The sequence below is a fragment of the Pteronotus mesoamericanus genome, unplaced genomic scaffold (genome assembly GCF_021234165.1).
Source record: "Pteronotus mesoamericanus isolate MK-2021 breed Mesoamerican mustached bat unplaced genomic scaffold, CSHL_Meso_final scaffold_651, whole genome shotgun sequence".
Lineage (NCBI taxonomy): Eukaryota > Metazoa > Chordata > Mammalia > Chiroptera > Mormoopidae > Pteronotus > Pteronotus mesoamericanus.
In genome coordinates, this window is record NW_026555325.1 from 20,914,384 (window position 1) to 20,932,119 (window position 17,736).

A 17,736-nucleotide genomic window follows, 5' to 3' on the forward strand; every position below is an offset into this window, starting at 1 on the left:
CCCGAAGGTGGAGGTTTACACATAGTTTCTCTGTCCCTATTGCTGCTCTCTTATGAGAATAGAAAGCCGGGCAGGTGAGACAGAGACCGTGACAAAGCAACCAGTCCCTGGTCAGGGGAATTGCCTCTAGGGGTTTTTCTGCCCAGCAAATGTTAAACATTAAAGCACTAAAATCTGTCACCAACATATAAAACTGCTAAAATAAATAGAATCTGGATTTTGGTTAGCATATATAAAATAGCCAGAACTCTGGTGAATATGTCTGAGTTAACATAGAAATCTTCTTTCCCATTTTAAACACATAAAAATTTTGGACAAACTGTAACACACACACACACACACACACACACACACACACACACACACACACACACAAATAATGCCCCGTGCCAAAAATAAATGGAATTCAAAGTCAGAGCAGTGAGAGGGAGCCAAAGCCAAGGGACTCCTGGGGACACCTGGAATTGAGACAGGTCTGAGAGGTTGGTGGCAGGGTCTGGAATATCAGCTGTAGGACCTTCACACACAGGAGCTAGAGCCAAGCTTACAGAGACTGAGAAGTCATGTAGGGTTTGTCCATGCACAAAATGGGAGCTGCGTACCCTATGACCACCCCCAAAGAAAGTGACAAAGGGGCTCCATTTCTGCTTGGGACCCGAGGAGTAAAGGGGCTAGCTGTAGAACCCAGGCTGGGGCGGTGCATCTGTGCCAAGCCAGCACCCACTCCAGTTCCCAGGTCTCCACATTAATACACCAACAGTTGGTCCTGGGCCTGTAAAAGGCTTAGGGCCCTTAGCAGAGGCAAACATAAAGGCTCTGTTGAGATGGTCTCACTACCAGGTCACAGTTCATAAAGGAAAGCACAGCCCACAAAAGAAAGGCTTAATAACTTCAATTACTTGATCATTTTAAATTCCCATGAAACCTCAGCCACTACAGACAAAATTTAAATGACTAATGGAAGAAAAACATTTGTAACCCATATAACTAATAAAAAGAATGAATATCTAAAATTTGTAAAGAACTTCTACATATTAATAAAGATAACAATAGGCAAATGGACAAAAAGTATGAATAAGCAATTCACAGATGAAGAAAACTGCCAAATAAACATGAGGAGATTTTCAGTCTCACGAGCAGTCAGGGGAATCCAATTTAAAACAAGGAGCCACTGTTCACATTTATCAGATTGGCAAAAATCAAAAATAAAAGTTACAATATCTTATGAAATTAAAAGCATACAGATCTACAACATAGTAATTCCCCTCTGAGGTGCACCCTAAAGAAAGCCATGCACACATGTGCCAGTGGACATGTATGAAGTGGTTGCTACAGCATGGTTGCAAGAACAAAAATTTAGAAACTGAAATGTCAGCCACCAAGAGAAGGGAAAAGTGGTAGCGTGGTAGTCTAGTTAGATAATGGAACACCACATAAATCAGTTAAAAGGAGTTAACTACATCTGTCTATAAATGTGGGTATACCTTACAAAAATGTAAGGTTGAATGAAGAAGTACGTCTGAAGAAGACACAGTATGATAGTACTCATGAAAAAATTTAGAAGTCACAAACTACATATTAAAATATGTTAAAAGCAGTAGATGGCCTGGAAAGAGAAATAAAATTCATGGTTGAGTTTGCCTTTGAGGAGGTAAGAAGAGAAATGGAAAAAGTCCTCAAAAGAAGACTGTAATTTTATCTGTATATCAAATAAATCTGAAACAGAATGAAAATATTAACAATTTTAATGCTAGGTGATGAGCAGTAATGCATTTGTTATATCATTCTCTGTACTTAAAAAAATACTTTCTAAGTGTAAGAAGTATTTTTTAAAAGAACTTAAATAAAAACATGTCTTTTTCCTATACAATTGCAAGAACTTGACCATGAATTTGGCTCAGAGCTTACCTATTCTTTTCATTACTGTTCTTTAGTTGTTGTTGCTTTTGTGTGTGTGTGTGTGTGTGTGTGTGTGTCAGGCCAAATGTCAACAGCTCATCTACAAGCTGACAAAGGTCTCTGTCCCATCTTTCAAAATGCTTTCTCACACAGACATTTTTTGACAGTCATTTACTACACTGACGTTGGCCAAAATGCATTCCCAGTACACTTGGTCTTTGCCACGTTCCTACTTAGTACAAGATTTTATAAGTCACAAAACCTGTCTTTTCTTTACCTATAGCATCTCTTCTAATCACAAGTACCTGTGCTTGTGCAGGTTAATAAAATGGGTTCTCCTCCAGGTCTGTATATCTTTGAAGGTCCTATAAACTAAAGAAAAACTCCACTAGAACCTTATGAATCTTCCTAAGAACTGCCTATGAAAATTCCATGCCAAAAACCAAGATTAACCAAAGCTCAATCAGGTGATTTAAACATTCATTCACACATTCACAGCAACAGCGAATTTTATACTTTTTTTTTCTTCTCTTCTCGTTGTAACAATTCCTTCCTCTTCCACAGTTTCTCTTTCTCCTCTTCCTTTTCTCTTCTTCTGGCAGAAATTTCCATTTCCAGTCTTGCTACCTCTTCCTGTTGGGCTCGCCATTGAAGAACCTGAAATAATTAGAAATCCATTTCAATAACTGCACATATTCAAATGATTTTACTGATCACAATGAGACTAGGTTCTGTAACAAGCAGATGTCAAAGTTTTTCCAAATACACATTAATATTCTGTGTGCATATGAATGTCCTATGTGTGTAAGGTGTGTGTGTGTTTAGTGTTAAAAGGAGAAAGCAACTTTAAAATCACCTCAAGAGTCTTCACTTGGATTCATAGAGTGAAATCCTAAAGACTTTGTGAAGAGGCTTCAAAGGATCTGTGAATTCTCATAAATACTCTCATATGAATATAGTGTTTTTGCACAGGTGCATTTTTGCACAGGTGTGTTTTTCTGAAACAACAGTTCCAGTTTCTGTTCAACACTTGAGATTTAAAATAACTTTTTGGGTACTGACAGATGTTATTGGCAGAAGTATAACTGTACAGTACTTATTGGGCAATATGTAAATATGTATCACAATATAAAATAGGTATAGCTTTTGACCTACACCTGACTTTCAGGAAGTTATTCAGAAGATGATTGGACTGGTACACAAAAGTGTACCCACAGGAAGGTTCACTGCAGTGCTGCTTAAACACAAAAATTGCAAAGAGTCTAAGTGTCTGGCAATAGAAGAGAGCTTAAATTAATTATGGTACCTTCATACAATGACTGCCATTGAAAAAGGATGCTTTTTATCTATATTCACGGACACAGAAAATGTCCATAACATATGATCAGATGCAAAAAGCAGGTGCAAAACCACATTTACAGTATAATCTCATTAAAATGAATATCATTTATGTGTATCTACACATAGAAAGAGATTTAGAAGGAGGCTTACCAAAGTAATATATTGGCTATCTCTGAATACCATCATTTCATGGAGTTTTAAAAATTTATTTATTTTTTGATCCTTACCTAAGGACATTTTTTCATTGCTTTTAGAGAGAAAGAGCGGGGGGAGGAAAAAGAGGGAGAAACGTTGATGTGAGAGAGGAACATTGACTGGTTGTTTCCCTCAAGCACCCCAACCAGGGACTGAACCTGCAATCTAGGCATGTACCCTGACCGGGAATTGAAGCAACAACCTTTTTGGTTTACAGGATGATGCTCCAACCATCTGGGCTACACCAACCAGGCCTAAAAATTTATTCATTAAGCCGTTCTGTGCCAAATGATATTTTTACAATAATCACGTATTATCTTTGTAAGTAATGAAACTAAGACAGTAAAAACAAACACATGTTCCATGCACATGTGTAGCTAAGGAAGCAGAGAGGAGGGAGATGGAGAGATGTACAGAATTCTTTTAAGTAAGGGAAGAAACTAGCATTCCCAATTTAACACCTTATATTACATATTTGCTATATTAAGCATGACTCATTATGGTAATACTTAAAATGAAAATTGAATAAATAAAACTTCCTAAAATATTATGAATTGAAGTGATAGTCAATCTTTTTGCACTTTAACTATTCAAAGTTTGTTTTCTAAAAATATATTTGCCCTATATATCAAAATAACCAAGAACATTCAGACTCCATGTTTTCAAACACTCAGATTTTCTCATCGGCTGCCATCTGGCCGTCATATCTACCTTCTTCTTTGGAACTCCACGCCATAGTCCACCGGTAACACGCTGTGTCAAAATCAAGTGTCCTGTCAAGTGTTGCTAGTAATATCCCTCATGAACACCCAAAGGGTAGTCCTCAGTCCCCCTTTCCTGAACCTCATGGTGGTACTTAACCCTGTTAATCATCTCTTCATGTTTAAAGCTCTTTCCTTCCTAGGCCACACAGTGTTCTCCTCTCCACAGCGGATATTGCTCTTCTCTTTTTCCTGTTTCCTGTGCCCACCTTACACCTGCAGCTCTGCTGCTATCCTTTCCCTGTGACCTAAGACTGTGTCCATTATTGGATGTGCACATTCTCTCCTGTGAGTTAACCTATCACATCTATGTATCTGACTCTAAAATGTACAATGTCAGATATGTTTTTTTATCTTAAATCCCATCCCAACAAATGCTTAAAGCCTTTGGTATTTGTATAAACACCCAAAAATACAACATTCCCAGAAATAAACTCAACATCTTTAACTTTGCAACAGCTTCACACCAAGCACTGTACACCTGCCTCTTCTTTCAAACATCCTGGCCTGTTCGTGGAACCACAATGATCTCTGTAGTTTGTAATTTTTTATTATTATGTACCCCCATCAACATGAATAATTCTTTACATTTTACATTGGACTTAAGCAATCGTGTATTTCTTAAGCTCAGATGTGTTTCCACTTATGACACATCCACTTCTAAACTATTGAATTTCCATACGCCACTTCACTGTCATTCCATAGTCCACTCAGTCTATCTGCCAAATGCTTTTAGAATTATACCAAAAAGTTCATGAGGTGATGTCAATTTCTCCCACCAGAACCTGAATAATTCAGCTTTCTCACTCCCGACAAATGTGTAACCTAGCTAATGTGTAATCTCAAGGTAGGATTTTGCCTGCACCTTTCCTTATCGCTCTGAGCCTCATAGCCTAGTCCAAACTATTTCCCGATCTGAATGCCCTCTGCTTCCCCCTATTTCATAAAGTACTTCTTGGCCCAGCACGTATTCCATGTCTACCATGACTCATTCTCTAATCATGCTCACCTCCCTTTTCTTAATCTTCCTACCACACCATAATTGCTCTTGACTTTTTTTGAGCATAATGCTCTATTTCTTTTTAGAATAGGGTCCATGATATATATATATATATATATATATATATATATGTATATGTATTTTGTCTTTCCTTTTTACTGTCTGGCAGAGTGCTAGCACATTGTATGCTCAATAATTACCTGCTATTTATTTACCAAAATAAATATTTTAAGTGAAATCTAATAAATGAGGAAAAAGATACTGTTAGATTATGTCATTTTGAAACACCCAATTAATGAGTCCCTATTCATTATCATCAATGGCTACTAAACACTTCACACATTAATAGCTGATGGGAAACTTTGTAATGAATGGATCGGGCTGGCAACAATTGAACACACTGCACAACCTAACACCACAGAGAGATAAGCAGACATTTTGGCCTCTTGATGGAAGTATACAATATACTCAGGGACTTTTCTTGCCAAGAAATAAAAATGAATATGATCAAACCTCTAGGCATAATGATCAGGACACAGGAAATTCAGCCAATGGAGAAACATATTAATTAAAAGTATGAAAATGCAATCAGCAAAATTGAAATTTGAAAACTTTAAAGGACTTGAAAAATTACAAGACAAAAATGAGAACTATGGATTAAAAGATATTAAAAAAATTATCGACCAAATACAATATGTGGATCATATTTGGACTCTGATTTAAATAAACCAAATGTAAGAAGAAATTACAAAACAACTGAGATTTCAATATCAATTAGTTAGTTGATGCTATCAAGGACATATTGTTAAAGTTTTTAGGTTTGATTATAGTATAGCTATGCTCTTTAAAAGAGTCCCTTCATTTTGGAGATATATACTGAAATACTAACAGATGAATTGGTATGTCTGGGGATTTGCTCACTATTAATTATCCTGTGGGTATGGGAGAGGAGGTGAGGGTATGGATGAAAAATATTTGACTGAGTTGATGATAATTGTTGAAGTAAAGTGATGACAGAGTTTTGTATATGTTTAAGTGTTTTCACACTAAAATTTTTGTATTAAAAAAGCATAAAGTATAATGTATGCCCAAAGAGATTTTTATACTCAAATACTATAGACTCAAGGTTCTCAGGCAGTAGGAGGGAAGATTTGAGATACAGTGAACTAATGAAAAGAAAAATAGCATATATTCAGTCTTTCTGAGTACCGAGACTATTTCTATAAATTTCAATAAAAAGAAGTTTGGGCTTTAGAACTACTCTTCTTACCTTTTGTTTTAAGACTAACTTATGGGAATTATAATTAAAAGCTATTTGCATAAGTGATGTCATATAATTTAAAGAAGCCAATGCATAATAAACATCTGTAACTGGAAAACATTTCTGTTTCCAAAGATAAGTATAGCAAGAAAATCACCAGACCAATAAAACTCAGATAACCAAGTTTACCCACCAACGTACCCTTCCTTTTTTTTTTTTTGCAAGTCTAAATGATGTTTTGCCTGTTTTCTGGAAAAGATAAGATTACAGTTGCTTTTTAAAATGGGCAGACATACCATAAATGAAACAAATGCAAGTTCAGCAACCAAAGCCAATGGGTTGTAGCTGTCAAGTTATATATGAAATGCTGAGGGAAAAAACAAAACTCTCAGGCAAGTTAGCATCAGCCTTTAGAAATTTAATATTGGAATCACAAGAATAACCAGAGACCATTAGAGGTTTGATGTTTGACTAAAATCAATAACTCACCATATTACCTGTAATCATAACCATACACCCCCCCTCAAAAAAATGTGAAAAGTAAAGGAGAAAAGATTGTTGAAACTAGCATTATATCCCATGTAGCTAGAGTTGTGAGATTTTGATGAGAAACAGGCTCTGCAGCAATCAGTACCCAGGCACTAAGGTAACTGGGCCTTTTCAGAATACACAATGGATACATGGTCAACATTCTAATGGGGAAAGGGTACTATTGAAAAATCCTTATCCAATGGATGCCCACAGAGGCGGCCAGGGGATTTAGATAGCTCCCATGTGGAGAGAATGACAACCGATTATGGTATTTTTGAGATGTCCAAGAATAAGAAAGCTGGCAGGTAGGCGAAGAAATCAATATTAGCACAATAGGCAAAAGCACAGAAGACTTCTGAGTGAACATTGAGCAAAAAGGAAGAATAGCCTAGAAGAACAATGTAGTGGTTTTATCTTAAAGTGTTTGCTAATTATATAGCTTTAAACGGAGCATGCGAACATAACTGTGCAACAATAATAACCACAAAACAACATAACCACAGCGGCAGCCAGGAACGCATTATAAGGAAAGCACTGTTTAGGGTGTCTACAGGACATTTTTCCAGGTCTTTAGTTAATATTTTAATATTTCTACCAGAAGTTCAGGCTTTGAATGAAACCTTAACCTAACAAAAAACAAATAAAGTTTAAAATGTATTCATCTACTGCAAATAATAAACTCAGGGTTTAAAATGAAAATGGTGAGTACTATCACATATATTCTTTGCTCTTAATGTAAAAGTAAAATGGTTCAAATGAAATTAAAAACATATATATTTTCAGAGTGAATAAAATACTGGAAAAACAAACAATAAAACCCATAAAAACTTCTAAGGTAATAATGAAAATTAACATCAAGATAACAATATTAACACAATTTTACATCAAAGTTGAGAGCTTTGAAAAAATTCTACCAAAAGTGGCAATGTGGGACAGTGGTCTCCCCTTCTCTGTGGGGGATACACTCCGAGACTCCCACTGGGTGCCTGAATCCACAGACAGTACCAGGCCTTAGGTATACTATTTTTTCCTATATGTACAAACCTATGATAAAGTTTAATTTATCAATTAGGCAGAGTAAGAGATGAACAACGATAGCTAATAATAAAATAGAACAATTTTAACAATATACTGTAATGAAGTAAAGTGAATGTGGTATCTCTCTTTCTCAAAATGTCTTATTGCACTTGTCATACTGCATTGATATGCTGGAAAAAGGGATGACTCATGCCCCAGGCAGATGAAGCAGGGCAGAGTAAGATTTCATCACACTTCTAGGAAGAGTGCACAACTTAAAACTTACAAATTGCTTATTTCTGGAATTTTCCACTTAATATTTGTGGAGCACACTTGACTGTGGATAATTGAAATTGCAGAAAGCAAAAGTGAGGATAAGGGGGGACTACTGTATTGGACTGTAAGTCAGTACACCTGCTTTTTTTGTGTTTCACTAACATTTTTTTCGCTAACCGACAACATTGTTACTTTGTACAGTTTTCTCATGTATTAATGGAGAGAACTAGATCAGCTGCCTTCTACACTTTCTTTAAAAAATTGTTTTAATTTAAGTATAGTTTGTATACAATTTATATTAGTTTTATATATGCAATATAATGATTTGCTATTTATATACCTTACAATGTGACCACCACACTAGGTCCAGTAATCATCTGTCACTGTGCGAACTTATCACTATATTGACTATATTCCCAGTCACCTTTTTTCCTATATTTTTAAGTTCTATTTTTCTGATTCTATTTTATATTTTTCTTATATGGAGATAACACAATATATGACATGCTCTGAAGTTTTATTCTGCAAGCAAAATGAATTGTAATGAGAAACATCAGTCCTTTACAGATCTGTTAAATAATAGGCAATTAAATATTAATATTGAATTCTATCAGCCATATTTATGGAAACTGTGTATCATTTATGTTGTTTCTATAGGAAAAGTACCATCTGACCAGTGCCTATAACCAACAATAATAAAATATTAAAAACCACCATTTATGAGGGCTTATTGTGCGACAGCCTATGCTTCATAAAGGCCTTAAACACACGGTGTGCTGCCATCTTTGAAACAAGCCTGCTACCTTCTTCACACTTTATCTGGCCAACTTCTACTTACCTTACTCAAGGCTAAGCTTAGATATCAGTTGCTTCAGGAAGCCTTACCTAATTCACCATGTCCAGAACAGGTGTCTCGTCTCTCCTCCGTGGCACCTCGGCCCCCTCTTCTGTACAGCATGCATCAAACCATTTGGATTTGCTTGTACCTCCCACTTGGCTACAAACTTCTTAAGGGCAGAGACCAAGTTTGTCTTACTCATAGACTCTCCAGAGCACAGCAAGGCATCTGGCACTTCGTAAGGGTTCAAAAAACACTTGGTGGTGGATATACAAATAAGGCGGGGCCACACTTGGAAGTTAGATCAACAATATTTCCCCTTTTCACTGCTGGACTTGTCTTCAGGAAAAAAAAAAAGGTACTTTCAACAAACGTTTTCTGACTCTGCCACCACAGGACTCTGGATCTTTGCTCTCCCCAGTTCCAGCTGATTCTGCGCTTCCCTGTGTTCCACCTGTGCCTGACGGGGAAATTATGCAGGAAACCTTGTCAGGAGTTTTAACAACTAATTTGGCTTTCTAGCAATGTTGGAGGACATGCGCAAAGAAGTGGCAAGCAAATCCCTCTCTGTCTTTTCCCTGAATTTTCCTATAGGCTTCTAAATTCAGTTCAGCTGAGTAAACTTCAAATTTCCATTTTATTAAATCTTTAACAGTCAGATAGGTCCATTTAATTCTTTCTCAATGACCCACTATTCTTCAATCATACCTAACTTTGCCTTTTTTTAAGTCTTATGTGTTCATTTACATTTAAACTTGACTCATGAAATGCAGTTCCTGTGATTTCCCATACATTATTAAAGCTTTCTATTCTCTCCTTGGCATTTTTGCTTAAGAAAAAGATTTGGTTTTTCCTCTTGGTTTCACAACATCCTTTGGTTTCTTGGGTGACTTCTTAAGCGTATTTTTTATCATTTCTCTTTGATAACTGCTTTCCATTTTCTGTGGCTTTTTATTAGTCTTTCTTGGAATCTTAAAGATTATGCACTATTACCTGTTTCATGTCCTTTTCCTTTCAAATAAAATCTTGCAAAGTCACATTTAATTGGGTCCTAGAGAGTCTTAACCTTAGTGTAAAATAAAACTTGTAGAGAAATGAACAACCTAAATGTCAAGAAGTAGAAAACTATCAACAGATATTTTTCCTAAGGGACAAAATTTACAAACCTACAATTTTATTTATAAAGCTAACAAAGCCAAGTTATAAAAAGAGTCAGAAAATTGGGCTAACAGGAAATCATTTGCCTGCTGACTATGAGGTCTACAGAAATCACATTTCTGGGCCTCAAATCTTCTTTGAAAAATGTATAGGACTAGATCAGTTTTTCAAACAGAGTCACAACTCATTAGTGGATAATGAAACCAATTTTGTGGATGGAAACTGGTAGTTTTTACAGAATAGAAAATATCAGAGTGCATCTCATCATTACAGTAATGCATTTGTTCTTGAATTAATTTATTTCTATAGAGAGGGGAAGGGAGGAAGAAAGAGGGGGGAGAGAAACAGCAATGTGAGAGAGAAATATTGATCAGCAACCTCTTGCATGCACCCTGACTGGGGACCAACCCACGACTCAGGCAAGCACCCTGACTGGAATCTGGAAGGTGATCTCTCATTTTGTGGGACAATGCCCAACCAACTGAGCCACAGAGATCAGGGCTATAGTAATGCATTTTCAAGAATTTTTTCCAAGAAACTATGTGTGCGTGTGTATATTTTGATGCAAAATACATTTCTCACTGTCAGTCACAGTCAAAGAAACTTGAAAAACACAGCAGGAAGTTCTCTATAATCCTTTCCAATGATAAGATTCTATGGTTCTATGATATAAAGATCAGAGCTATTGTCTCCATTAAGCCAAAGGCATTCCTTCTGCAGTGAACCCAGAAGTATGGTATAGAAGAGAGAACCCAGGATTTGAAATCATAAAACAGAGCTTCAGTCCTACCTTTGAGACTCAATGGTACTCCCTAAAGTATGTTGTTTAACCACTTAGAACTTCAGATTAAGGCAAAATGGGATGACAATGATGTGCATTATTCAATGTTGCTTTTCAAACACCATTAATTTGCACAAGTCAGAAACACAGGAACCATCCTAACCCTGCCTGTTCCTGACACTCCACATATAACCCATACAAAGTCCTATTGACTATACCTCCAACTATCTCTTGGACCCATTCACTTCTCTCCATCTTTATGTCCCCCATCCTAATGCTACAAGGATGCACCCTGCATCCACTTTTGTTTCATTCCCATCCCACATCCTCATCTCACTGCCTATACTTTCAGCAGCTTCCACTACACAAGGGATGAAGTCTAAACTCCCAACTATGGACCTTTAAGACTGACTCTGCACATGTCTGGAGCCCAACTCAAAACCCCATCCCAAGAGCAGACTCCAGGAGCACTGGCATTCTTACAGATGCCTGAACAGTATCTACACAAACACAGAACATGCTATTTCCTTAGCTTGGAATGCTCTTCCACTCCTCTTTGCTTTTCCTCACTTTTTTTCTAATCAATACATCTCAGTTCTCTAATGAACAAAACAAACAAGCAAGGAAAATATAACTAGCAACACTGAAAGAAAAAAGAAACCAACAGAATCAAGATGGAAGAAGGGGGGAGGGGGAGGGAAAGGGAAGGGAAGGGTCAAGTCAAGGAACATGTATAAAGGAGCCATGGACAAAGCCAAAGTGGGGAAGGATTGAGGGAGGGAGAGTGGGGAGGGGGCAGGGGAAAGTGGTGGAGGGAAAATGGAGACAAATGTATCTGAACAGTTGAAAAAAAATTCTCAGTTCTAAATTTTAGCTCCAGCATCTGTCAGAGAAGTCTTACCAACCCATCCTACATGAGGTAAAGACCCCAGTTCCCTCCCATAACATTGTTAACTTTTTTTTCAAGGTAATTATCATAGTTTGAAATCTTCTGCTTGCACGGCCAGTGTCTGTTTCCTCGCTAGACTGTCATCTCCATGAGGACAAGGACTATATCTGATTGGCTCACCACTGTATCTCCAGTGCCTTACACACCACCTGACACCTAACAGATGCTCAACAAATATCTTTGAATGGATAACTAATTGAGATAAGAAAGCATAAGTGATACACAAATGTTAACCATATTCCTGGATTGTTGCAATGCTTCTCTGCTGAATTTCCTGAATGCAGTGTCACTTTGATTCAACCCATTCTGTACACATTTCTCTATGAGAATAATTTTAAAATATTTTTGCTCGCCTGCTCAAGATTCTATCTGTAATGACTTTGCAGTGGCCACCATTTCAAGTGGCTTTTATGGTTACTTATATATTTGGATACCACTTTGATCAGAAAGAGGACTCAATCTTTTAAGATGTGTTTGGACTTTACCCTACACATAAGACCTTATTCCTTACTCTTCCCCAAAGCAAACAGGCTAGCCCTTCCCTTTCTGTTCTGCCTCTTTCTCCCCTCCCCATTTCTCCCCACCCATTTTTAACTCTGACCTGGGTTTTTGCCTGGAAAGCCTGCACTCCTGCTCATCTATCCTTGGAGAGCATTCAGGGCTCCTTCTAATGATTTAACCTAACATTTCTCTATCCCGTCTCTGATCTGCAACCACGAATACTGTCTAAAATAGTTATCAACCCCCTACTGTTTAACCTATCTTCTGTATTTTCATTTCAGTACATAACATTATATTATGCTAAGAGTTCTTATCACAAGGAACTTTTTTTTTATTTTATCTATATGAGATGATGGATGTTAACTTACTGTTTACATTTCACAATATATGTAAACAAACTGTCATGCTGTATACCTTAAACATAGAGTGATATACACCTATTCCTCAATAAAACTAGAAAAAAAGTATTATTAATCAATTGATTTATTTTCTTGTCTGTGTTTCTCCCTAGACTTTAGGCTCTGTGACAGAAGGGGTGCGGTCTTATTATTCACTGTTCTGACCCCACTCACGGAAGAGTGCCTCATCCAAAGTGCTCAATAAATATTTCTTGTATGGATAAATAAACCTTGGGTGTTGAAACCTCAGATGAGCAATTGTACACCTCTTTACTCTCTAAATCTTGGATCCAGATGGCTGTCACCTAGCACGCCACTTCTAAAATTCCATAATTTCAGCAGGAAATTTTAGGCTGAACGATTCCTTACACACATTATACTTCCTTCTGTCCATCTCTTCTCCCCTCCTCTCTGACGTTTTATCGAGTGATAGGCTAAAATCATCATGTTTTCACACAGCTGGTAGGACCTAAACTCAGCTTTGAACTATTCATAAGAAAGAAGTAGGCTTTAGACTACAAAACAACAGACTATTTCAAAATATATTAAGGCTCTGCTTTAGAGCATCTACTTTATGAATAAAGTTGTTGAGAAAGGTTAGGCTTATATAAGTAGAAAGCTCTCTTCCCCTGGTGGATAGAGAGTACTGGCTTATTCTCTTTTTTATCTCCCATAGAAATTATCTCAGTGCCGGACACACAGTAAATGTTTAACAATCTGTGTTAAAACATTTAGCACTTTATTATCTTATATAAAGAGTTTTTGCTTATAAAATCATAAAATTCTTAGAAGAAAACACAGAGGGTGAGTTCCTTGACATCAGTCTTGTTGATGATATTCTGGATTTGACACAAAAGTACAGGCAACAAAAGCAAAAATAAACAAGTTGCACTATATCAAACTGAAAAGCTTCTGCACAGCAAAGGAACCCATCAGCAAAATTAAAAGGCAAGCTATCAAATGGAAAAAAAAATTGCAAATTACATAGCTGATCAGGGGTTAATATCCAAAATATATAAAGAACTCATACAACTCAATAGACAAAAAGCAAATTATCCAATTTAAAAATGAGCAGAGAACCTGGAAAGGCATTTACCAAAGGAGAAATACAAATGGCTAACAGATACATGAAAAGGTGCCAAACATCACTAATCATCAGGGAAATGCAAATGAAATCCAGAGTGAGGTATCTTACACTTGTTAGAATGGCTATCATCAAAATTAAGAGAAAACAAGTTTTGGGGAGGATGTAGAGAAAAGGGAACCCTTGGTGGTGGGAATATAAATTGGTGCAGCCACTGTGGAAAACAGTAGGTAGGGAGGTTCCTCTGAAAATCAAAAATTGAATTACCACATGATCCAGTCATTCTACTTCAGGGTATATATCCAAAGAAAGCAAAATCACTTTCTCAAAGCCACATCTGTACATCTATGTACGATGCAGCATTATTTACAGTAGCCAAGGCCTGGAAACAATCTAAGTGTCCATCAATAAATGAATGGGTAGATGTATCATATATACAATGAAGTTCACACTGCATTCAGCCACACTGTATTGCATATTTAAAAGTTGCAAAGAGAGTAAATCTTAAAAGGTCTTATCACAGGAAAAACTAATTACATGTGGTGATAGATTTTAGCTAAACTTCCTGTGGTAATCATTTTGCACAGTATTTGCATAAATCATTATGTTGTACACCTAACATGAACATAATGTTATATGTCAATTATATTTCAATTTTTTTACAAAAAGGTTTTGCTTATTAATCATTTCACATGCATATTCTACTTCCCAGTTGGAGTATGTTTCTTGCAATCAGAGGTTGTCTATGCAATTTTATAACATAAAGTCCACAACAATGCTAAACTCATAGAAGGTATTCTATAAAATTCATTATGAAATATAGCCATGATCTTACAAACATCCAGTAAGAAAGTAAGACAAATTTCTGTGGAGCCCTAATTTTAATTTCAGTATCAGGAATTTGCCATAAAGTCCCTAATCCCAGAAATGACTCCACTTCCGATTTTGCAATTCAGAGCCTCCTTAACTTGGGCTACGATTAAAGGTGAAATACAAATAAAATATCTAGCATATTTGCCTAACAAGACATTTGCCTAATCAATGAAAATGAAATGGATTACAGAGACGAGTTATCTAGAATCCTTTCCTGTAATTAGGGTGGTATGATGTGTAGAGAGAGAAAGTGGGAGATGGGTATTAAATAGGCACGAGCAAGCTATTCTTAAATTCACAAATTCACACTAGCATAGCTATACACCTCAAAGCACTGCTATTTCCCTGAGAGTTATTATTTTAATGAACAGAACCTCAAGAGAAACACTCATAGATCAGTAACCACTGGAACAGCTTTTTTAAGAAAAGAAAAAAGAAAAAAGAGAATAAAACACTTTTGGAGCTATGAAATGGAGACCACTGCTGGGAACAAAAATTAAGAAAAGTGATTATAGAATGTTATAAAAAGTGATTACAGTTTATGGGTTTTCTAACTCATAGGACCCAAACAGGAAGGTTTCAATGAGAAATTGTTTTTTTTCTCATGAGCTAAGTCCTCTCCAGATGTGACACAGAATCAACAACAGATCATTTAAAGAACCTGGCAGCACTTTCAGTCTCTTCACACAAAGCCATTACATCTCACCTATATAGGGGCCAATACAAGGAGTCAAGCAGAGATCATGAGGAGATTAGCTGGGGAAAACATCATAAAAGAAAGTGATTTCCATTATCATCAACAGAACTCCCTTCACTTGGGATGTTATTCAACAATAAATATTTTAAATTAGTTAAGTGCACTTTGATATGAAACATTGCCTGAACGCTTGTTTTTCAGAAAGAACAGTCAGAACATATTACCCCACTTTCCCCCAAAAAGCAGTATGTTCTAAACAAATAAGGCAACAGGATAAAAGAGGTGAGGGGAAGACAAAGGGTAAAATGTAAAGTCAAGGGGACATTATATCCATGCACAGGGTCCTCACCCAGACTATCTTAAAAAATGCTAATGAAAGTTACACATGTCAGTTCCCTAAGCATTCACAAGAGGATAAATCTCATCATTTTAAAATCTTTCCAAATAGGTACTAAGAAAGGTTCAGGACGTTACATTGATATTACAATATGTTCATGGAAATGGGAAATCTTATTCTTTTTCATGAAGTCTTAGTAAACCTCTGAAATGCATGTTCTGAGCAGATAACCACTAGAACAATGCGTGCAATTTTGAGTTTGTTTTATGTACAAAATTTAACATTTTACTTTTAAATGACAACTTCACTGAAGCTCATTTATACATCTCCCGATTTCCAGTCTTCTAATTACTTATTCTTATATGTTTCTCAAAGGAATAGCTATGACCCCTTACATAAAATTCTAAACTATTCATCCAAGGAGACAACTCTGTCCTACTCCTTAAAAACATATTAAGTAGAACATATAAAGCAAGATGGTGTGAATCGAATTGCCACTTACACTAAGAGATTTAAAAATTTGAATTAGGTATTTCAAGTCTATGTTCTATTGCAAGTTTCCCGCTTACAAATAATTATTATCAGCTAGAATATAAATTCTCTGTTTTAACAGAGATAATGTAACTGACCGGTAATCCTATACATCATTATGTGCAAATGCCTTGTGGATTTTTAACATTTTAAACTACTCTGTCTTTTCATAGGAGTCATATGAGTTATGGCCTTTCAGGTTTCTCTACGTGTGATTCCCGTATGTCATGCGCATTCTGTGGATCACATAGGGGAAGGCTCTCTGATCCTTGAATACTGTTGTCAATTAGCATTTAAACTAAGACATATTCTGTGAAATTAATGAGAAAATTTATCTAATTTATAATCAAATATAGGCACATTTTAAAGAATCAGTAAGATGTCAGAATTAATAACACCAACTGCCCATCTTCAGTGGTTTGCTGGATCCACCTCCGTCTGTACCCTCCAGCGTTCCCAGGGTTCCTGAGGGCCTCCAGTGCTATGGAGGTTCTCAGAGCCCCCAGATCCATGGTGCCAGATCCACCTATCCAACTGCCTGTTGGGTAACCCACAGACCTTTAAAAGTAACACATTAAAAAACTAACCAGTATGCTGTATATCTGACACTAATACAAAATAATATTGAATGTATACTATAATCGAAAACAATTTAAAAAGAACAACTAGGCTGAGATATCTGAAGTATAAAAACTCAGGGAACAAGATAGAAAAAAACAAAACAAAACCAGAATCACTACCCTTCCCTCAAAACCTGCACAATCTAGGTGGGTGGCATCATAGGTCACCCAGCTCTCCAAGCCAAGAGCCACTCTAGACTCCTTTCTCTCTATTAGCCTTCACATTCTGCCACTCACTTCGCCTTAATATGTCCAGATTCCTTATCTCACCTCCAGCTCCAAAGCTACGCAGTTCAGTTGAACTTCCATCTTCTCTTTCCTAGACCATGAGAATTATTCCCTAACTGGGCTCCCCACTTTCAGATTTATCCCATGTCAGTCCATCCTCTCTCTCATGCCTGACTTATCCTTTTATAATGAAAAAATCTGATCAGATTACTCCACTGTCTCAAGCCTTTTGATGGCTCACCACTGTCCCCAGCAGGGGCACAAATTCAAATGTTTTTTGGGCAGAGCAAGTGTCAAAAATGAGAGAAGGGGCCTGAATGTAAGACAAAAGGTGGAGGTTGCGACTGTACCCACGCGGACAGGCACATGCTCCACCTAAAGACACCTAAGGGAGACAGTTGCTTTTGCCTCTAGCTAGTTGCTGCCACATAGAAACGTAGGCCCCATGGCACCAGATGTT

General features: G+C 36.8%; 1 protein-coding gene across 1 annotated transcript in view; it reads right to left on the bottom strand.

The window, feature by feature from the left end:
* The window catches only part of CCDC148 (coiled-coil domain containing 148), a 146,914-nt gene that overhangs the window by 71,224 nt on the left and 57,954 nt on the right, over window positions 1-17,736 (bottom strand). The window contains exon 6 of the mRNA XM_054562710.1: window positions 2,416-2,556. Within this exon, the coding sequence (XP_054418685.1) occupies window positions 2,416-2,556 (141 nt within the window). The remainder of the gene's footprint in view (window positions 1-2,415; window positions 2,557-17,736) is intronic.